Below are 24200 nucleotides of genomic sequence, written 5' to 3'. Positions count from 1 at the left end.
GCCCTATAGATTACCAGTCACCCTATCCAGAGCCCTATATATTACCAGTCACCCTATTCCCTACTGTTGACCAGAGCCCTATAGACTACCAGTCACCCTATTCCCTACTGCTGACCAGAGCCCTATAGATTACCAGTCACCCTATCGAGAGCCCTTTAGATTACCAGTCACCCTATTCCCTACTGCTGACCAGAGCCCTATAGATTACCAGTCACCCTATCCAGAGCCCTATATATTACCAGTCACCCTATTCCCTACTGTTGACCAGAGCCCTATGGAGTACCAGTCACCCTATTCCCTACTGCTGACCAGAGCCCTATAGACTACCAGTCACCCTATTCCCTACTGCTGACCAGAGCCCTATAGATTACCAGTCACCCTATCGAGAGCCCTTTAGATTACCAGTCACCCTATTCCCTACTGTTGACCAGAGCCCTATGGAGTACCAGTCACCCTATTCCCTACTGTTGACCAAAGCCCTATAGACTACCAGTCACCCTATTCCCTACTGTTGACCAGAGCCCTATGGAGTACCAGTCACCCTATTCCCTACTGTTGACCAGAGCCCTATGGAGTACCAGTCACCCTATTCCCTACTGTTGACCAGAGCCCTATGGAGTACCAGTCACCCTATTCCCTACTGTTGACCAGAGCCCTATGGAGTACCAGTCACCCTATTCCCTACTGTTGACCAAAGCCCTATGGAGTACCAGTCACCCTATTCCCTACTGTTGACCAGAGCCCTATGGAGTACCAGTCACCCTATTCCCTACTGTTGACCAGAGCCCTATGGAGTACCAGTCACCCTATTCCCTACTATTGACCAAAGCCCTATGGAGTACTAGTCACCCTATTCCCTACTGTTGACCAGAGCCCTATGGAGTACCAGTCACCCTATTCCCTACTGTTGACCAGAGCCCTATAGACTACCAGTCACCCTATTCCCTACTGTTGACCAGAGCCCTATGGAGTACCAGTCACCCTATTCCCTACTGTTGACCAGAGCCCTATAGACTACCAGTCACCCTATTCCCTACTGTTGACCAGAGCCCTATAGACTACCAGTCACCCTATTCCCTACTGTTGACCAGAGCCCTATGGAGTACCAGTCACCCTATTCCCTACTGTTGACCAGAGCCCTATGGAGTACCAGTCACCCTATTCCCTACTGTTGACCAGAGCCCTATGGAGTACCAGTCACCCTATTCCCTACTGTTGACCAGAGCCCTGTGGAGTACCAGTCACCCTATTCCCTACTGTTGACCAGAGCCCTATAGACTACCAGTCACCCTATTCCCTACTGTTGACCAGAGCCCTATAGACTACCAGTCACCCTATTCCCTACTGTTGACCAGAGCCCTATAGACTACCAGTCACCCTATCCAGAGCCCTATATATTACCAGTCACCCTATTCCCTACTGCTGACCAGAGCCCTATAGATTACCAGTCACCCTATTCCCTACTGTTGACCAGAGCCCTATGGACTACCAGTCACCCTATTCCCTACTGCTGACCAGAGCCCTATAGATTACCAGTCACCCTATTCCCTACTGCTGACCAGAGCCCTATGGAGTACCAGTCACCCTATTCCCTACTGTTGACCAGAGCCCTATAATTATCATAAAAACCTAGCGTCAAAAATGGATCCAATCATTTTTTTCCCCCCATTCATTTTTCCCCATGGGGGATTTTAGAAGCCCGTAAAAGAAGGGCTGTGTTTCGTGTTGGCCTTACCCTGGGGTGACGCTGTGTCAACCATGTACGTCTCTCTAGGACAAGGATACTGTTTGACTGGTCTAAAGTAGTGCACTATATAGGGAATAGGGTGCCATAGGGCTCTGGTCTAAAGTAGTGCACTATGTAGGGAATAGGGTGCCATAGGGCTCTGGTCTAAAGTAGTGCACTATGTAGGGAATAGGGTGCCATAGGGCTCTGGTCTAAAGTAGTGCACTATAGGGAATAAGGTTGCAAGTAGGACCGCAAGTAAGACTTCCTGTGTGTTTATATGAAGAGGAAGCTGTGGACGTGAGGACAGGAGCAGTATGCTGTTCTCTGGACCTTCTTCCACGTTCCTCGACAGCCAGAGTTCCCCACAGCCTGCCAATGGAGCAGCTCCTCACTGTAAAACACACAGGACGCAGGTTAGTATGGCCCACAGCCTGCCAATGGAGCAGCTCCTCACTGTAAAACACACAGGTCATAGGTTAGTATGGCCCACAGCCTGCCTATGGAGCAGCTCTTTACAGGACATAGGTTAGTATGGCTCACAGCCAGCCTATGGAGCAGCTCCTCACAGGACACAGGTTAGTATGGCCCACAGCCAACCTATGGAGCAGCTCCTCACAGGTTAGTATGGCCCACAGCCTGCCTATGGAGCAGCTCCTCACAGGTCATTGGTTAGTATGGCCCACAGCCAGCCAATGGAGCAGCTCCTCACAGGTCATTGGTTAATATGCCTGACAGCCAGCCAATGGAGCAGCTCCTCACAGGTCATTGGTTAATATGGCTGACAGCCAGCCAATGGAGCAGCTCCTCACAGGTCATTGGTTAATATGGCTGACAGCCAGCCAATGGAGCAGCTCCTCACAGGTCATTGGTTAATATGGCTGACAGCCAGCCAATGGAGCAGCTCCTTACAGGTCATTGGTTAATATGGCTGACAGCCAGCCAATGGAGCAGCTCCTCACAGAACAATAGACACTTTTCCACTAAGAACACCTGTTTTTATTTTCCTCTATAGTCGTTCAATACTTCTGACAAAACCAATAATACTGGACTGGTGGAGGCAGTCCATGATACACAGGGTTAAAGGACCTGGAGATACCAGGGGAAATACATACATATATACACATATATACATATATATTTACATATATACACATATATATTTACATATATACATATATATTTACATATACATGTTCGGAAAGGTCATTCTAACAGGAGTGGTGAGGGGTCATGTAACGGCGTTCTTCGTTTGTTGAAAGAGAGGACCGAAATGCAGCGTGGTGGTTACTCATGTTCTTTAATGAATGAATGACGATACATGAAATAACTAATAAATACGAAAACAACAAACGGACCGTGAAACCTAATACAGCCTATCTGGTGAACACTACACAAAGACAGGAACAATCACCCACAAACACACAGTGAAACCCAGGCTACCTAAGTATGATTCTCAATCAGAGACAACTAATGACACCTGCCTCTGATTGAGAACCATACTAGGCCGAAAACATAGAACTGCCCCAAAACATAGAAAAACAAACATAGACTGCCCACCCAACTCACGCCCTGACCATACTAAATAAATGCAAAACAAAGGAAATAGAGGTCAGAACGTGACAGGTCAAATCTACTGCAGCACAAAGATCACACTTACGACAACACAACTACTGTGTGTGCAAACATTTTTCACCTTTCAGTTAAAAAAATATATAATAATAATAAATGTATCCTATCCTGACTAGACTAGTCTTCATCTATGCAACTGTTTGGATAAACTCGTACACCAGTCAAATGTTACCACAAACTAAGAACACAGTACGATCTCATATAGTCTACACATTGACGAATGTAATAACGTATGATCAATCAACTAGTGCCATTTCCAGGGGCTTGGACATCAAAGCCTAACTACATAGCCGCACTGACTTGAACAAGACTTACATAACTTTCTTTATAATACCAAACGTCTTTAAAAAATGATCCGTCCGTGACTCCGTACCTGTTGGATTCTTGTCCGTCTCCCTGGCAGCTGCCGCTATGGTTACGCATGGCGGGGGGTTGGCACGCCACACACACCGTGTAGCCCTCACGTAGGTACTGCATCCAGAGGGTGTGTGGTCTGTTCTCCACCGTACAGTGGGTAGTCAGAGACTCCATCTTATACTCCATACAGAACCTGACGGAGGAGGGGTTTGAAATATCATACCTACAGTGCCTTGCGAAAGTATTCGGCCCCCTTGAACTTTGCGACCTTTTGCCACATTTCAGGCATCAAACATAAAGATATAAAACTGTATTTTTTTGTGAAGAATCAACAACAAGTGGGACACAATCATGAAGTGGAACGACATTTATTGGATATTTCAAACTTTTTTAACAAATCAAAAACTGAAAAATTGGGCGTGCAAAATTATTCAGCCCCTTTACTTTCAGTGCAGCAAACTCTCTCCAGAAGTTCAGTGAGGATCTCTGAATGATCCAATGTTGACCTAAATGACTAATGATGATAAATACAATCCACCTGTGTGTAATCAAGTCTCCGTATAAATGCACCTGCACTGTGATAGTCTCAGAGGTCCGTTAAAAGCGCAGAGAGCATCATGAAGAACAAGGAACACACCAGGCAGGTCCGAGATACTGTTGTGAAGAAGTTTAAAGCCGGATTTGGATACAAAAAGATTTCCCAAGCTTTAAACATCCCAAGGAGCACTGTGCAAGCGATCATATTGAAATGGAAGGAGTATCAGACCACTGCAAATCTACCAAGACCTGGCCGTCCCTCTAAACTTTCAGCTCATACAAGGAGAAGACTGATCAGAGATGCAGCCAAGAGGCCCATGATCACTCTGAATGAACTGCAGAGATCTACAGCTGAGGTGGGAGACTCTGTCCATAGGACAACAATCAGTCGTATATTGCACAAATCTGGCCTTTATGGAAGAGTGGCAAGAAGAAAGCCATTTCTTAAAGATATCCATAAAAAGTGTAGTTTAAAGTTTGCCACAAGCCACCTGGGAGACACACCAAACATGTGGAAGAAGGTGCTCTGGTCAGATGAAACCAAAATTGAACTTTTTGGCAACAATGCAAAACGTTATGTTTGGCGTAAAAGCAACACAGCTGAACACACCATCCCCACTGTCAAACATGGTGGTGGCAGCATCATGGTTTGGGCCTGCTTTTCTTCAGCAGGGACACGGAAGATGGTTAAAATTGATGGGAAGATGGATGGAGCCAAAGGACCATTCTGGAAGAAAACCTGATGGAGTCTGCAAAAGACCTGAGACTGGGACGGAGATTTGTCTTCCAACAAGACAATGATCCAAAACATAAAGCAAAATCTACAATGGAATGGTTCAAAAATAAACATATCCAGGTGTTAGAATGGCCAAGTCAAAGTCCAGACCTGAATCCAATCGAGAATCTGTGGAAAGAACTGAAAACTGCTGTTCACAAATGCTCTCCATCCAACCTCACTGAGCTCGAGCTGTTTTGCAAGGAGGAATGAGAAAAAAGTTCAGTCTCTCGATGTGCAAAACTGATAGAGACATACCCCAAGCGACTTACAGCTGTAATCGCAGCAAAAGGTGGCGCTACAAAGTATTAACTTAAGGGGGCTGAATAATTTTGCACGCCCAATTTTTCAGTTTTTGATTTGTTAAAAAAGTTTGAAATATCCAATAAATGTCGTTCCACTTCATGATTGTGTCCCACTTGTTGTTGATTCTTCACAAAAAAATACAGTTTTATATCTTTATGTTTGAAGCCTGAAATGTGGCAAAAGGTCGCAAAGTTCAAGGGGGCCGAATACTTTCGCAAGGCACTGTACCATTCCACACAGCGTACATCCTAAATGGCACCCTATTCCCTATTTTTGTGCACTACTTTAGACCAGGGCCTATAGGGAGTATAGTGCACTACTTTAGACCAGGGCCTATAGGGAGTATAGTGCACTACTTTAGACCAGGGCCTATAGGGAGTATAGTGCACTACTTTAGACCAGGGCCTATAGGGAGTATAGTGCACTACTTTAGACCAGGGCCTATAGGGAGTATAGTGCACTACTTTAGACCAGGGCCTATAGGGAGTATAGTGCACTACTTTAGACCAGGGAGTATAGTGCACTACTTTAGACCAGGGCCTATAGGGAGTATAGTGCACTACTTTAGACCAGGGCCTATAGGGAGTATAGTGCACTACTTTAGACCAGGGCCTATAGGGAGTATAGTGCACTACTTTAGACCAGGGCCTATAGGGAGTATAGTGCACTACTTTAGACCAGGGCCTATAGGGAGTATAGTGCACACCTTTAGACCAGGGCCTATAGGGAGTATAGTGCACTACTTTAGACCAGGGCCTATAGGGAGTATAGTGCACTACTTTAGACCAGGGCCTATAGGGAGTATAGTGCACTACTTTAGACCAGGAACTATAGGGAGTATAGTGCACTACTTTAGACCAGGGCCAATAGGGAGTATAGTGCACTACTTTAGACCAGGGAGTATAGTGCACTACTTTAGACCAGGGCCTATAGGGAGTATAGTGCACTACTTTAGACCAGGGCCTATAGGGAGTATAGTGCACTACTTTAGACCAGGGCCTATAGGGTGCCATGCCAACAAAAGTAATTGGTTTGAATAATGACAGTTTGAATTACAGGGTTGCAGGAGGGAGCTTGGACTTCACATTTCAGATGGTGTGTGTGTGTGTGTGTGTGTGTGTGTGTGTGTGTGTGTGTGTGTGTGTGTGTGTGTGTGTGTGTGTGTGTGTGTGTGTGTGTGTGCGTTCAGAGAAACTTTGCCAATTGTTAGTCCAGATTCTTTGTACATGTGAAGTTAATCATGTTTCATACCTGATGAAAACCAGTGTGTGTGCGCGCGCGCGTGATCTAGATATCCTGGTGAGAAAACACTTAATTTGGTAGAAAATCCCTAGTTACTTTTTGCTGTGACGATTGCGTGCCTCACATTTCAAACCAGAATGATTGTTGAAATCTTATGAACTAAGGAAGTACGTACCACAGGCCCCCTTGAACTAAAGAGGAACAGAAAGAATTCAGACCCCTTCACTTGTTCTACATTTTGTTACGATACAGCCTTATTCTAAAAATGGATTCAATCGTGTGTTTCCTCATCAATCTACACCATTATGACAAAGTGAATACAAACTGACAGAGCTTGAGAGGATCTGCAGAGAAGAATGGGAGAAACTCCCCAAATACAGGTGTGTCAAGCTTGTAGACCCACACCCAAGGAGACTCAAGGTTGTAATCTAGGCCAAAGGTGATTCAACAAAGTACTGAGTAAAGGGTCTGAATACTTATGTAAATGTAATATTTCCTTTTTTTATTTTTTTAATACGTTTGCAAAAATGTCTAATAACCTCTTTTTGCTTTGTCATTATGGGGTATTGTGATGTCATTATGGGGTATTGTGATGTCATTATGGGGTATTGTGATGTCATTATGGGGTATTGTGATGTCATTATGGGGTATTGTGTGTAGATTGATGAGGATTTTTTATTTGTATTTTAGAATAGGGCTCTAATTTAACTAAATGTGCACAAACTCAAGGGGTCTGAATACACTGAATTTGACTTAATTCCACATTTTGTTGTGTTACAGCTCTAATTCAAAATGGGCAAAAAATATATACAATTATTCACTAATCTACACACGATAAACCATAATGACAAAGTGTAACAAGTTTTTAGAAATGTTTGCACCTTTATTAAAAATTATATACAGAAATATCTAATTTACATAAGTATTCACACCCCTGAGTCAATACTTTGTAGGAGCACCTTTTGCAGCGATTACAGCTGTGTGTCTTTCTGGGTTAGTCTCTAAGATATGTGAGTCTTTCTGTGTAAGTCCCTAAGAGCTGTGAGTCTTCCTGGGTAGGTCTCTAATAGCGTTCCTGTTAGAGGAAATTATGGTTGAAATGACTAATTATGTATACATTCCAATCAGAACTGACTAGTCCAAATGCTATAATGTACTGTACATGTGAATTTTCTCTCTTGCTCCCATTCCCAATTGTATATAATGTAGTCAGGAGTTTAGTAACAATGAAGGTCTGTTCCTTAGTTCATTCAGTTGTACAATCTCCAGGTGGCAGGAACGGCCCATCTCCAGACTGTCTAGAATGTTGATTTATACTGACTGACCTTGACTTCGTGCTGATAACGCGAAGGCTCGAGAGCTAGAGGGCCCCTCTACTTGTGAAATAGATAGAACGTTTAGAAAACGCTGACGTCATTTTCACTTTATAACCTGTGGAAATATGTGTATGTGGCAGTACTCTCTTGAAATAAACGCTGTTACCTGGCTTTTAAGACTGGTCTCGATCTACTTCATGCATAATTAATGAACTTACAACTCATTAATGAAATAGAAAGAGTGAGAATTTGGTTTTGGCTACAAAACATACAGGAATTTAGAATTCCACTGACAGTTCCACACCTGGTTTCTACAATATTTGCGCATTTATTGTTTTCTAAATTCTTCAAACTCTGTCATATTGGTTGTTGATCGTAGCTTGATAACCATTTTCAGGTCTTACAGTTGTAACTTAAATCTACGGCAACTCAGCCAGTCAGGAACATTCACTGCCTTCTTGGTAAGCAACCCCAGAGTATATTTGGCCTTGTCTTTTTAGGTTATTGTCCTGCTGAAAAGAAAATGTATCTTCCAGTGTTTGGTGGAAAGCAGACTGAACCATGTTTTCCTCTAGGATTGTGTCTGTGCTTGTCCATTTATTTGTTATCCTTTTTTTATCCTTGCAAGCATACCCATAACATGATGCAGCCACCACTATGTTTGAAAATATGGAGAGTGGTATCAGTAATATGTTGTATTGGATTTGACCCAAAGATAACACTTCGTATTAAGGACAAAAAAATATATTGTTTTGTAAATTTTCCTTGCAGTATTACTTTGGTTTCTTGTTGCAAACCGGATGAATGTTTTGGAATATTATTATTCTGTACAGGCTTCCTTCTTTTCACTCTGTCAATTATGTTAGTATTGTGGAGTTACTACAATGTTGTTGATCCATCCTCAGTGTTCTCCTATCACAGCCGATAAACTACAACCTGTTTTACAGTCACCAGTGGTTTTCTGGTGAAATCCCTGAGCGGTTTCCTTCCTTTCCCGGCAACTGAGTTAGGAAGGACGCCTGTATCTTTGTAGTGACTGGGTGTCACCATCCAAAGTGTAATTATTAACTTCACCATGCTCAAAGGGATATTTAAGGTCTGTTTTTTAGTTTTTACCCATCTACCAATAGGTGCCCTTCTTTGCGAGGCATATTGGAAAACCTCCCTGGTCTTTGTGGTTGAATCTGTGTTTGTAATTCACTGATCGACTGAGGGACCTTACAGATAGTTATATGTGTGGGGTACAAAGATGAGGGAGTCATTCAAAACTCATGTTAAACAGTATTATTGCACACAGAGTGAGTCATATCTTTATATGTAACTTATTAGACCACGTTGTTACTCTTGAACTTATTTAGGTTTGCCATAACAAAGGAGTTGAAAACTTATCGACTCTAAACATTTTAAGATTTTCATTTTTAATTCATTTGTAAATAGAGTATTGAGTAATAGAGTATTGTGTGTAGGCCAGTGGACCAAAAAAAAAATCTAGACTTGTATAAATTTTAAATTCAGGCTATAACAACAAAATGTGGAAAAAGGTCAAGGGGTCTGAAACATTTCTGATGGCACTGTGTGTACCACAGGATCCTTGAATCTGATTCGTCCCCTTCCCTATGTGAGTGTAGTAGAGCATTGTACAACTTGCTATAAGCCTTCATAACTGTTCATTTCTCCTTAAGAACAGTCGTAAAACATGCACAGCGCAGCGTACCCAGGGTACAGAGGTGCTCCGTAGATGTCAGCATACCCAGGGTACAGAGGTGCTCCGTAGATGTCAGCATACCCAGGGTACAGAGGTGCTCCGTAGATGTCAGCATACCCAGGGTACAGAGGTGCTCCGTAGATGTCAGCATACCCAGGGTACAGAGGTGCTCCGTAGATGTCAGGCTCTGTTCTTCCTTTACCAAACTCCCTGGTGGTGATGAAAGCTGGACCTGGAGAGAGACCAACACAGTCCCCTGGTTATAACCAGGACCTGGAGAGAGACCAACACAGTCCCCTGGTTATAACCAGGACCTGGAGACAGACCAACACAGTCCCCTGGTCATAACCACGACCTGGAGAGAGACCAACACAGTCCCCAGGTTATAACCAGGACCTGGAGAGAGACCAACACAGTCCCCTGGTCATAACCACGACCTGGAGAGAGACCAACACAGTCCCCAGGTTATAACCAGGACCTGGAGAGAGATGAACACAGTCCCCTGGTTATAACCAGGACCTGGAGAGAGACCAACACAGTCCCCTGGTTATAACCACGACCTGGAGAGAGACCGACACAGTCCCCTGGTTATAACCAGGACCTGGAGAGAGACCAACACAGTCCCCAGGTTATAACCAGGACCTGGAGAGAGACCAACACAGTCCCCTGGTCATAACCACGACCTGGAGAGAGACCAACACAGTCCCCAGGTTATAACCAGGACCTGGAGAGAGACCGACACAGTCCCCTGGTTATAACCAGGACCTGGAGAGAGACCAACACAGTCCCCTGGTTATAACCAGGACCTGGAGAGAGACCAACACAGTCCCCTGGTTATAACCAGGACCTGGAGAGGGACAAACACAGTCCCCTGGTTATAACCAGGACCTGGAGAGAGACCAACACAGTCCCCTGGTTATAACCAGGACCTGGAGAGGGACAAACACAGTCCCCTGGTTATAACCAAGACTTGGAGAGAGACCGACACAGTCCCCTGGTTATAACCAGGACTTGGAGACAGACCAACACAGTCCCCTGGTTATAACCAGGACCTGGAGAGAGACCGACACAGTCCCCTGGTTATAACCAGGACTTGGAGACAGACCAACACAGTCCCCTGGTTATAACCAGGACCTGGAGAGAGATGAACACAGTCCCCTGGTTATAACCAGGACCTGGAGAGAGACCGACACAGTCCCCTGGTTATAACCAGGACTTGGAGACAGACCAACACAGTCCCCTGGTTATAACCAGGACCTGGAGAGAGATGAACACAGTCCCCTGGTTATAACCAGGACCTGGAGAGAGACCAACACAGTCCCCTGGTTATAACCAGGACCTGGAGAGAGACCAACACAGTCCCCTGGTTATAACCAGGACCTGGAGAGAGACCGACACAGTCCCCTGGTTATAACCAGGACTTGGAGACAGACCAACACAGTCCCCTGGTTATAACCAGGACCTGGAGAGAGACCGACACAGTCCCCTGGTTATAACCAGGACCTGGAGAGAGACCAACACAGTCCCCTGGTTATAACCAGGACCTGGAGAGAGACCAACACAGTCCCCTGGTTATAACCAGGACCTGGAGAGGGACAAACACAGTCCCCTGGTTATAACCAGGACCTGGAGAGAGACCAACACAGTCCCCTGGTTATAACCAGGACTTGGAGACAGACCAACACAGTCCCCTGGTTATAACCAGGACCTGGAGAGAGACCGACACAGTCCCCTGGTTATAACCAGGACCTGGAGAGAGACCAACACAGTCCCCTGGTTATAACCAGGACCTGGAGAGAGACCGACACAGTCCCCAGGTTATAACCACGACCTGGAGAGAGACCAACACAGTCCCCTGGTTATAACCAGGACCTGGAGAGAGACCAACACAGTCCCCTGGTTATAACCAGGACCTGGAGAGAGACCAACACAGTCCCCTGGTTATAACCAGGACCTGGAGAGAGACCGACACAGTCCCCTGGTTATAACCAGGACCTGGAGAGAGACCAACACAGTCCCCTGGTTATAACCAGGACCTGGAGAGACCAACACAGTCCCCTGGTTATAACCAGGACTTGGAGACAGACCAACACAGTCCCCTGGTTATAACCAGGACCTGGAGAGAGACCAACACAGTCCCCTGGTTATAACCAGGACCTGGAGAGAGACCAACACAGTCCCCTGGTTATAACCATGACCTGGAGAGAGACCAACACAGTCCCCTGGTTATAACCAGGACCTGGAGAGAGACCAACACAGTCCCCTGGTTATAACCACGACCTGGAGAAAGACCAACACAGTCCCCAGGTTATAACCAGGACCTGGAGAGAGACCAACACAGTCCCCTGGTTATAACCAGGACCTGGAGAGAGACCAACACAGTCCTCAGGTTATAACCAGGACCTGGAGACAGACCAACACAGTCCCCAGGTTATAACCAGGACCTGGAGAGAGACCAACACAGTCCCCTGGTTATAACCAGGACTTGGAGAGAGACCAACACAGTCCCCTGGTTATAACCAGTTTCTGGAGAGAGACCAACACAGTCCCCTGGTTATAACCAGGACTTGGAGACAGACCAACACAGTCCCCAGGTTAAAACCAGGACCTGGAGAGAGACCAACATAGTCCCTTGGTTATAACCAGGACCTGAAGAGAGACCAACACAGTTCCCAGGTTATAACCAGGACCTGGAGAGGGACAAACACAGTCCCCTGGTTATAACCAAGACTTGGAGACAGACCAACACAGTCCCCAGGTTAAAACCATGCAACAGTGTGACTCAGTTGGTTTAGTTTAATGTACCTGTGTTGTGAGTGCAGATCTCTCCATGGTTTGACTGGTAGTCCATGCAGCCAGCCTGCTCCTCCAGACTGGGACATGGATCTGCACTGTTCCTGGGCTCCTGCTCAATGTGGCGCTGCCTACAATCCATTAATGATTCATAGATTATTGGGGTTTAAAGCATTTTAAAAGTACAAATAAATCAATCCCAGAAGATAACAGGAGTGTTAAGTCCACTTATTATATCTAATGTGGTTCTTCAGTGTTGGACAAAAGACCGGTTTACACAAGAAGCCCAATTCTGATCTTTTGCCACTAATTGGTCTTTTGACAAATCAGATATATTCCCACTAATTGGGCTGTCAACAGGACTAATACATAACACACAGGGCTCACCGGACCCTCCTGGACCGCTGGCAGGGCTGGGCACAACCGCTCCAGTGACTCCAGTCAGTCACCACACACGACTGGGCTGGACGAGAGACAACAGTGTAATAATTTGCATTGAGTATCTTCATAAACACCTATAAACACACACACACGTGTGTGAGATCAAAGCTATATAGAGTATCATTAACGCTTCATTGATGGTGCATTAGTAGCATTGCTACATAACACTGTCTATGACACACATGCATCTTTAATGGAACATTCAGGGAATCGTTACCTAATATTCATACACTTGCCATGTCCTTCACTCCTGGTTGGTGGATGTACATGCTTTTGTTCCAGCCTAGGATAAACGCACCTACCAAATCATCAAGGCTTTGATTAGCTGAATCAAATTAGTTAGCGCTGGGTTGGAACTAAAGCCTGCACGCCCTGTGAGTCCTCCGTGCCAGGAGAGAAAACCCCTGAGGTGATGTTAGTTTGACGACTGAAGTTCTGTGACATTTTAAGCCATCCCTGTAACACTGAAGACGGAACAAGTCAAGGGTGTGTACAGTTCGCTCAGCTGACTGCTCAATATTCACCCTATTCCCTATAAAGTGCACTCATTTTGACCAGAACCCTATGGCGCCCTATTCTCTATATAAAGTGCACTAATTTTGACCAGAGCCCTATGGCACCCTATTCCCTCTATAGTGCACTACTTTTGACCAGAACCCTATGGCACCCTATTCACGATATAGTGCACTACTTTTGACCAGAGCCCTAAAATAATAGGGTGCCATTTGGGACACACCCTTGGATTTGAAGGATTAGTGTTTCTGTACAGTGTTGAGTGAATGTAACTGTAAAGCTGAATGAATTGGATCCAGTCACTGACCCATTTAATCCTGTTGTTCTCTTTTCAATGCTCTCCACACGCTCTCTGAGTACCTTGTCTTTGATGTGTTGGGTATTAGGTACACTCTGCTTGGCTAACCCACTACAGTAATTACCACAGAGATCCTATTCAATTCCGGATGTAGTACACTACATTGTAAATAAAGGTGCTATCCGGGACACAGATGATGATTAATAGAAGTGCATTCCTGACATATTTGTCCATAATTCCATCCTGTCCGCACATTCATACAAAGTAAATGAGTTACGATTGAAACTAGACAGCATAGTTTTATATCAGATCAGTCAGAGTCCCTAACCATAGAGGAGATCAGATTCCATTACTAGAGGGGCTATGATGTCATAAACCCTTAAAGCTCCAGAGTGGTTTGAAAACGGCAGCCATCTTGGTCAGGGAGAAGTCCAAACCAGTCTAAATGGAACGAATGGCAGAAGAGGCTTAATTCTGATTTTACTTATGCAGGAAATTCAAAATAAGAAATGTCAGAAATTTATGAATATAAGTTTTGTCAACTCAATGAAGAAAAGTGTAGAAATGTGAAGAATTGCAGAAAATCAGCTTTACAACAGCAACTTTTTCACTACGCCGCAAAGATACCGTTCTAGCTAATAGACTATGTTAGAGTTCACACTTCCTCCTCCAATGACCTGTGGGGACTGAAAAGGTACATAATAGAACTGTCAACCAAATCTATTCATGTTAAAAGGTTGATTACTTCAGCTTGCCATTGCCGGTTTGCGGGGGTCCCTGGGCAAGAAAAGTTTGAAAATCCCTGGGTTAGAGGACAGAGGTAAAGCGTAAAACAGTCGAGTGGTAAAACTAGATAAGGGTTTAAGTCCCATTGTTTCTCTGGCCAGAGACTGTAGAATGCATCCATTGTTTCTCTGGCCAGAGACTGTAGAATGCATCCATTGTTTCTCTGGCCAGATACTGTAGAATGCATCCATTGTTTCCCTGGCCAGATACTGTAGAATGCATCCATTGTTTCTCTGGCCAGAGACTGTAGAATGCATCCATTGTTTCTCTGGCCAGAGACTGTAGAATGCATCCATTGTTTCTCTGGCCAGAGACTGTAGAATGCATCCATTGTTTCTCTGGCCAGATACTGTAGAATGCATCCATTGTTTCTCTGGCCAGAGACTGTAGAATGCATCCATTGTTTCCCTGGCCAGAGACTGTAGAATGCATCCATTGTTTCTCTGGCCAGATACTGTAGAATGCATCCATTGTTTCTCTGGCCAGAGACTGTAGAATGCATCCATTGTTTCTCTGGCCAGATACTGTAGAATGCATCCATTGTTTCTCTGGCCAGATACTGTAGAATGCATCCATTGTTTCTCTGGCCAGAGACTGTAGAATGCATCCATTGTTTCTCTGGCCAGATACTGTAGAATGCATCCATTGTTTCTCTGGCCAGATACTGTAGAATGCATCCAAAATGGCAATATTTTCCATATACTATATGGTTCACTAATTCAAATGGCATCCAAGGGGTCTGAATACTTCACTGTATATACCATTTCCAGGCTTTCATAATAACATAGATGACCCACGATTCTTTATCATCATTACACTATTGTGGCTCCAGGTAGCCTAGTGGTTGGAGCGTTGGGCCAGTAACCGAAAGGTTGCTAGATCGAATCTCCGAGCACGACGAGGTAAAAGTCTGTCGTTCTGCCCCTGAACAAGGTAGTTAAACCCACTGTTCTCCGGTAGGCCGTCATTGTAAATAAATATTTGTTCTTAACTGACTTGCCTAGTTAAACAAACGTCACAGATAGTGCTATAGACCCTGGTCAAAAGTAGTGCACTACATAGGGAATAGGGCAACATTTGGGGCAATTCATGACAACCGTTACTGTAGAGACTCCACCCATCCTCCTTACCTGGGCACTCGTTGGGGTAGTCATAGCAACAGTCTTTGGTCCTGAGGCAGCCCTCGTCGCAGTAGCAGGTGCCGTACACACGGTCCATCCGCCAGTCTGCCGTTGCACAGGTGATGTCTGAACCCCGGCAGCACTTCCCAGCGCACCCTCCTTCCACCCCAACGTGGTACGGTCCCAGCACGGCAGCTACCAGCAACAACACATAATCCACGACTGACGCCATCGTCAGGGACTAAAATACAAGGGAGGGGGGCCAAGTTGGGACCTCCAAGGATTCCACAAGAGGCTGAAATAGTCTCTCCAAAATTACAATGTCTGTGTGAGTGTGTGTGTCGTCTCCGCGTCTAGAGTCTCTCTGTGTGAGTGTGTGTGTTTGTCTTCTACTCAGTGTGTTTTCAGATCTCCCACACTGTCAGAGTAAGAAGGACAGGGACAATCTTCAATCAAGCAGGACACAGTAGACATACTCCCTACCCCAGCTCAGATTAACTACAACACTGGTCCGCTGCTGGAGCCCTCGTGACCTGAAATTCCTGCGTCCACACAGCCCTTCTGTTTACCAGCAGGTTGAGCTGAAGAAAAGTGTCAATCCACGAACACAGCTCAGCTCCACTGTTCACACACAGATCAGTCACTCTGTCAGTGTGTCTGTCTGTCTAGTGTTTCTTCCCCGACTGCTTGTAGACTAACCACACACCAAACCTGAGATTCTCTCTCTCTCCCACTGAGTTCCTCCCTCCCTCTCTCTCTCTCTCTCTCTCTCCCACTGAGTTCCTCCCTCCCTCTCTCTCTCTCTCTCTCTCTCACTGAGTTCCTCCCTCCCTCCCCCTCTCTCTCACCCATTGAGTTCCTCCCTCTCTCTCTCTCCCACTGAGTTCCTCCCTCTCTCTATCTCTCTCCCACTGAGTTCCTCCCTCTCTCTCTCTCACTGAGTTACTCCCTCTCTCTCTCTCTCTCACTGAGTTCCTCCCTCCCTCCCCCTCTCTCTCACCCACTGAGTTCCTCCCTCTCTCTCTCTCCCACTGAGTTCCTCCCTCCCTCTCTCTCTCTCACTGAGTTCCTCCCTCCCTCCCTCTCTCTCTCACCCACTGAGTTCCTCCCTCTCTCTCTCTCTCTCTCTCCCACTGAGTTCCTCCCTCTCTCTCTCCCACTGAGTTCCTCCCTCCCTCTCTCTCTCTCTCTCTCACTGAGTTCCTCCCTCCCTCCCTCTCTCTCTCACCCACTGAGTTCCTCCCTCTCTCTCTCTCTCTCTCTCTCCCACTGAGTTCCTCCCTCCCTCTCTCTCTCTCACTGAGTTCCTCCCGCTCTCTCTCTCTCTCTCCCACTGAGTTCCTCCCTCCCTCCCCCTCTCTCTCACCCAGAGTTCCTCCCTCTCTCTCTCTCTCACTGAGTTCCTCCCTCCCTCCCCCTCTCTCTCACCCACTGAGTTCCTCCCTCTCTCTCTCTCCCACTGAGTTCCTCCCTCTCTCTCTCTCCCACTGAGTTCCTCCCTCTCTCTCTCTCTCACTGAGTTCCTCTCTCTCTATATATATATATATATATATATATATATATGGTAACACATTTGGCAGGAGGTTAGGAAGTGCAGCTCAGTTTCCACCTCATTTTGTGTGCAGTGAGCACACAGCCAGTTTTCTCTTGAGAGCCATGTCTGCCTACGGCGGCCTTTCTCAATAGCAAGGCTATGCTCACTGAGTCTGTACATAGTCAAAGAGTTCCTTAATTTTGGGCAAGTCACAGTGGTCAGGTATTCTGCCACTGTGTACTCTCTGAGTAGGGCCAAATAGCATTCTAGTTTGCTCTGTTTTTTTGTTTTTCCTTGTGCTGTTGTCCTGGGGCTCTGTGGGGTCTGCTTGTGTTTGTGAACAGAGCCCCAGGACCAGCTTGTTGAGGGGACTCTTCTCCAGGTTCATCTCTCTGTAGGTGATGGCTTTGTTATGGAAGATTTGGGAATCACTTCCTTTTAGGTGGTTGTAGAATTTAACAGCTCTTTTCTGGATTTTGATAATTAGTGGGTATCTGCCTAATTCTGCTCTGCATGCATTATTTGGTGTTTTACGATGTGCACTGAGGATATTTTGGTGTTTTCTTAATTCTTGGTTGGTGAACGGACCCCAGACCTCACAACCATTAAGGGCAATGGGTTCTATAACTGATTCAAGTATTTTTAGCCAGACCCTAATCGGTGTGTCGAATTGAAGGCACCAGATCATCAGCAAACAGTAGAAATTTGACTTCAGATTCTGGTAGGGTGAGGCCGGGTGCTGCAGACTGATCTAGTTGATATATATGTTGAAGAGGGTGGGGCTTAAGCTGCATCCCTGTCTCACCCCACGGCTCTGTGGGAGGAAATGTGTGTTTTTTGCCAATTTTATCCGCACACTTGTTGTTTGTGTACATGGATTTATGATGTTGTATGTTTTTCCCCCAATACCACTTTCCATCAATGTGTATGACCGAAAATAGCTTCTGGATATCAGGACAGCGATTACTCACCTCGTACTGGACGAAGATTTTTCTTTCTTTAACGGGTAGGACACAAAGGATTTACTTCAGAACCCGCCCAAAATCCCTTAATTCGCATGAGAAATTAGAGAGATATCGGGGACATACACTACCATTCAAAGATTTGTCCATTAAAATAACATCAAATTGATTAGAAATACAGTGTAGACATTGTTAATGTTGTAAATGACTATTGTAGCTGGAAACGGCAGATTTTTTTATGGAATATCTCGTTGCGGACCCCGGACAGGAGACCGTCTCTGGAGGCTCCGGACTGGAGACTGTCGCTGGAGGGCAAACAGTGGGTCCATCTCCTCTATACCACCCACCTGGTAGTGTGGTGGATGGGACTACCAGCTCTCTGTAACCTAGAGGACAACCAGTGGGTCCATCTCCTCTATACCACCCACCTGGTAGTGTGGTGGATGGGACTATCAGCTCTCTGTAACCTAGAGGACAACCAGTGGGTCTGTCTCCTCTATACCACCCACCTGGTAGTGTGGTGGATGGGACTACCAGCTCTCTGTAACCTAGAGGTCAACCAGTGGGTCCATCTCCTCTATACCACCCACCTGGTAGTGTGGTGGATGGGACTATCAGCTCTCTGTAACCTAGAGGACAACCAGTGGGTCTGTCTCCTCTATACCACCCACCTGGTAGTGTGGTGGATGGGACTACCAGCTCTCTGTAACCTAGAGGACAACCAGTGGGTCTGTCTCCTCTATACCAGGTTTCTTGTAGGATGACAATGTCTGTATTTCTGATTTCTTTGATTAAGTCTGGGTTCCTGCTCCTTAGGCCAAAGGCAGATGACCTCAGACCTTGTATATTCCAGGATGAGATAGTAAAAGATTTGTGTTCCGTAGTGTCTAGTGTTGTTTTTGTGTGGTTTACGCCCGGACTTCTCTCTCTCTTTGTCTTACTTTCCCTGTCTTTGTTTCTCTAGTTTCTCTCAAAGAGAGAGAGAGAGAGAGAGAGAGAGAGAGAGAGAGAGAGAGCTCAAGGTAGATAGCTGTTGTGTGTGCTTCCCCCTTGTCTCTCTCTCTTTCCCTTTCTGTCTCTCTCTCTCTCTTTGTCTCTCTCTCTCCCTCCCTCCCTCCCTGTCTTTGTTTCTCTAGTTTATCTCAGAGAGAGAGAGCTCAAGGTGGAGAGCTGCTGTGTGTGCTTCCCCCTTGTCTCTCTCTCTCTCTTTCCCTTTCTGTCTCTCTTTCTCTGCCTCTCTCTCTCTTTTTCTACCCTGTGCCATCCCAGTGTCTCAGCCAGTGTAATACCAGTCATGCCCAGCCGGTCTCAGCTCCGTATCCAGGAGCTTCAGGGGCAGAAGCAGGAATGTGAATGATTGGCTGGAGTCCAGGCCTAAATGCTTAGGGGGCTAGAGTACAGGGTCTGCGTCTGAAGTGGCACCCTGTGTGGTTTACCTGTTAACGTTAAGTTATCTATACAATCAAAGTTTGACATCCACATATCCACAGTTGACATGTAGTCTTGACATGTCAAATCAAATTGTATTTGTCACAAGCCCCGAATACAAATAGGTGTAAACTTTACAGGGAAATGCTTCATTTACAAGCCCTTAACCAACAATGACGTTTTTAGGAAAAAAAAGTGTCGATAAAGTATTTACTAAAATCAACTTAAGTAACAAAAAATACAAATAGCCACTTGATTAGCTGTTCAGGAGTCTTATGGGTGTAGAAACTGTTAAGAAGTCTTTGACCTCTTGCCATGCCGTAGTAGAGAGAAAAGTCTATGACTGGGGGTGGCTGGAGTCTCGGGCAATTTTTAGGGCCTTCCTCTGACACCGCCTGGTATAGAAGTCCTGGATGGAAGGAAGCTTGGCCCTAGTGATGTACTGGGCAGTACGCATTACCCTCTGTAATGCCTTGCGGTCGGAGGCCGAGCAGTTGCCCTACCAGGCAGTGATGCAACCGGTCAGGATGCTCTCGATGGTGCAGCTGTAGAACTTTTTGAGGATCTGAGGACCCATGCCAAATCTTTTCAGTCTCCTGAGGGGGAATAGGCTTTGTCGTTCCCTCTTCACGACTGTCTTGGTGTGCTTCGACCATGTTAGTTTGTTGGTGATGTGGACACCAAGGAACTTGAAGCTCTCAACATGCTCCACTACAGCCCTGTTGATGAGAATGGGGGCGTGCTCCGTCCTCCTTTTCCTGTAGTCCACAATCATCTCCTTTTGCTTGATGTGTAGTCTTGACATGTAGTCTTGGTGAAGAAGTACAAGACAACAGATTCTATGCTGTTGTCATAGAGAGGCACATCAGATCAGGGATAACGATTTTATCTAACTTGGTTTACCTTGAGGATAATTGATTTGCTTGGCTGCGTCCCAAATGGGATACTATTCCCTTACATGTGCTAATTTTCGACTCTTCCACCCTTATGTTATACTAGGGAAAGTGTGTTTCCATATCTAGGGCTGACGGTGAGGACTTGTGAAGAGCAGAAACAACAACCTCTGCATAATCAAGACAGTTGCTGTGTGTGAGAAGGTGTTAAAGGTCACAGTTAGCCATTGTTATTGAAATGCCAGCTGAGAAGTGCCAGTGGCCTGGCTTCGGCCCCAAGTGAGAGGCAGGGCCTCCGGAGCCATGGCCCAGTGAGACACGAGTGGCGGCCCGCCTAGACGGTAGGAGCCTTTTGAGTAAAACACCTATGGAACACAGGGCTTTGAGACTCCATTAGATTAGTCATTTCAGGAAAAGAGAGCACAGACATGCTCCCTTTATGCCAGGCACACAGACAGGGTTGGGGAATAACTGTAATAATATTGAAATCAGATTAGATACTTTTTGAAAAGCTAGATGATTACTTCTTAGATTACTTTACATTTCAGAAATGACATTTCCTTTTTGTCTACTTTTAACTACTCTTAAAGGGAAAGTATTCCAAAAGTAACTGGGAAGTAATCAGATACCATTGCTGAGTTTAGGTCATCCAAAAATTACATTACTGAATACAATTTTAAACAGGCAACTGGTAACTGTAACAGATTGCATGCTTTACACCTGAGTTGCTTGCTGTTTGGGGTTTCAGGCTGGGTTTCTGTACAGCACTTTGAGATATCAGCTGATGTACGAAGGGCTATATAAATTCTACCTACTTAACATAGTTTAGAGAGAGGATAACACACACTAGAGAGAGGATAGCACACACTAGAGAGAGGATAACACACACTAGAGAGAGGATAACACACTAGAGAGAGGTAGTTGTAGTTGAGGCAAAAATACATCTCTTACCTTGTTTGGTTTTGCTATTGGACTCTAAACAAGTTTGGTTGTGTATATCTCTTGAGCTCAGTGTAAGAGGCTTCCTCATACAGTATCTTTGTCACATTATCAGAAAGCCTGTCAAAAGCTTTGATAGTTTACATGAAAGCCAAATTACCTCAGTGACTGTGTACAGTATCAGCCTGCCCATCTAAATCCAAGCCAGTCATGGGGCTCCATCTTGGCTCGGTTCCCCCATGCCTAAGCAGTGATGACAGGCAGTGAGTAAAACTGAGAGTGGCTGACTCCATTTTGGCTCGGTTTAACAAATGCCTAAGCAGTAATAACAGGCATTGAGTGAAACTAAGTGACTTTATTGAAGACTTGATGCCCATGAGAGGTCAGTGGGGCAAAACAGTTGGCATCACCCAGAACATCGAACAGTAATCCTTTGTTGGGTCTACCTTTTCTCTCCGGAAACTCGCTGATCTCAATCCAAGGGCGACGTGAAGGACTTGGAAGTTTTGAAAACATTGAACTAGCCGCAGGGCAGAACCATAGGAAGATGATAAAGATGGAGATATGACTGTATTTGTTGGGGCTGTAACTATGGGCTCTCTCTCACCCTGGTATTGGAACCATCTTCTCTTGTCACACCACGCTGTCATTGGATGCTATTCAGCGATTCAGACTTCAGATTCTACTTCACACCAGGACAATAGAGCTGAGTCCCAAATGGCACCCTATTCCCTACATCGCGCACTACTTTTGACCAGAAGTGCTATGGACCCTGGTTAAAGGAAGTGCACTATAAAGGGAATATGGTTCCATTTGGGACAGATTCTACAAGAAGAGGATGATGTCAATGGAATCACTTACTGCAACGAAGATCGTATCATATTTTCATTACATTATCATACATCTGATGTTTTCAATTACATTGTCATGAATCTGATGTTTTCAACTACATTTTCATGAATCTGATCTTTTCATTACATTATCATGAATCTGATGTTTTCATTAGTGAATCACCTCTGACCCCAGAGATCACTGTTTTCTAACAGACTCCTTCCCTATTGGTTCTGTCCTGATGTTGTCTGTTTACACGTAAGATCTGATCACAGTCAGATCCCAACACGTCTTAATAATAATGAGGACAAGATCAGGACAAAGGACGCATGTTGGAATCAAGTATAAACAGGGCTTGTGTGCGCGCGCGTGCCTGCATGCCTGCCGTGAGTTGTCACCGTGTTGTCAGTCGTTAGCTTCTCTCCAAAAGCCCCTCCATGGTTGTGTTGAGTGTTTGGTAAGCATGTTTTCAGTAAGTTGTCAGCGTGTTGTCAGTGTGTTGTCAGCATGTTGTCAGTAAGTTGTCAGTAGGTTGTCTCTGTGTTGTCAGTGTGTTGTCAATAAGTTGTCTCTGTGTTGTCAGTAAGTTGTCTGTATTGTCAGTGTGTTGTCAGTAAGTTGTCTCTGTGTTGTCAGTGTGTTGTCAGTAAGTTGTCTCTGTGTTGTCAGTGTGTTGTCAGTGTGTTGTCAGTAAGTTGTCAGCGTGTTGTCAGTGTGTTGTCAGTAAGTTGTCTCTGTGTTGTCAGCGTGTTGTCTCTGTGTTGTCTCTGTGTTGTCTCTGTGTTGTCTCTGTGTTGTCTCTGTGTTGTCAGCGTGTTGTCAGTGTGTTATCAGTAAGTTGACTGTGTTGTCAGCGTGTTGTCAGCGTGTTGTCAGTGTGTTGTCAGACATTGGCTTCTCTCCTCCAGGCTCTGTGTCGTCAGTCGTTAGCACAATGTTTGTGATCAAATGGAGTTTTACTGCGCACACTCTCTCTGCAGCGAGTCAATTCACTGGGGTAATGGAGGGATAGCGGTTCCTGCTATCCTGCGCATTTACTAATTAACGCCTTCTTGAGGCAGTTTCAGCCCTGTCGTGTCCCTCCCTGGTCAATGCAACTGCTCATCGAATCTCCCTCCACGCAACCGATTCTCTCCTCATCTCACCCTGACACAAAACAAGACACAATAGACGTGTGTGTGAGGGGCCTCGTTATTGAACACAATGAAGTCTATTCACCGGTATAGTTGTGTCTGTACAGTACTGCAGCGCCACAATGTAGCCTACTTTAGTGAGGAAAGGCCACATTCCCAGTCCTGTGGGAAAGACTTGGTCTCTATATTGGTGATATGGAATGCACTCTGTCTATGTCCCAATTTGCACACTTTTCACTATATAGTGTCCCTATGGGCCTTGGTCAACAGTAGTGCACTATATATGGAATAGGGCCTTGGTCAAAAAGTAGTGCACTATATAGGGAATAGGGCCCTGGTCTAAAGTAGTGCACTATATAGGGAATAGGGCCTTGGTCTAAAGTAGTGCACTATATAGGGAATAGGGCCTTGGTCAAAAAGTAATGGACTATATAGGGCCCTGGTCTAAAGTAGTGCTCTATATAGGGAATATGGCCTTGGTCTAAAGTAGTGCACTATATAGGGAATAGGGCCCTGGTCTATAGTAGCACATTATATAGGGAATAGGGCTCTGGTCTAAAGTAGTGCTCTATATATATGTAATTATCACTTAGCTAATCCAAGTTTATAATTTTAGAAGGCTAATACAGCGTGCCATTGGAACACAGGAGTGATGGTTGCTGATAATGTGGTTCTGTAGATTTTCCATTTTAAAAAAATCAGCCGTTTCCATCTACAATAGTCATTTACAACGTCTAAACCGTATTTCTGATCAATACGATGTTATTTTAAATGGACAAAATAAAAAAGTAAAAACAAGGACAAGTCTTAAGTGACCCCAAATTTTGAACGGTAGTATAAGTCAAACTATTGAATTACACTTTGCGATTACATAGCACCAACAAGCTTTTACAAAGTTAGATTATATTTAAACAAGAAAAAGGTTTATATTT

At 45.2% G+C, this 24200-nt stretch overlaps 1 protein-coding gene across 1 annotated transcript; it reads right to left on the bottom strand.

Annotated features, from left to right (window-relative positions):
• Positions 1-1958: 1958 nt before the first annotated feature.
• Positions 1959-16175, bottom strand: LOC139366659 (somatomedin-B and thrombospondin type-1 domain-containing protein). The gene is made up of 6 exons (XM_071104337.1): positions 15558-16175; positions 12777-12852; positions 12402-12520; positions 9750-9828; positions 3732-3908; positions 1959-2120 (listed from the first exon to the last, which is right to left on the bottom strand). The coding sequence occupies exons 1-6, from the start codon at positions 15778-15780 to the stop codon at positions 2003-2005; spliced, it is 792 nt and encodes a 263-aa protein (XP_070960438.1). The 5' UTR covers positions 15781-16175; the 3' UTR covers positions 1959-2002.
• Positions 16176-24200: the final 8025 nt, after the last annotated feature.

Source organism: Oncorhynchus clarkii, chromosome 15, assembly GCF_045791955.1.
Source record: "Oncorhynchus clarkii lewisi isolate Uvic-CL-2024 chromosome 15, UVic_Ocla_1.0, whole genome shotgun sequence".
In the NCBI taxonomy this organism is placed as follows: Eukaryota; Metazoa; Chordata; class Actinopteri; order Salmoniformes; family Salmonidae; genus Oncorhynchus; species Oncorhynchus clarkii.
Note: the sequence above shows the minus strand (reverse complement) of the source record. Positions and strands in the feature narration are given on the sequence as shown.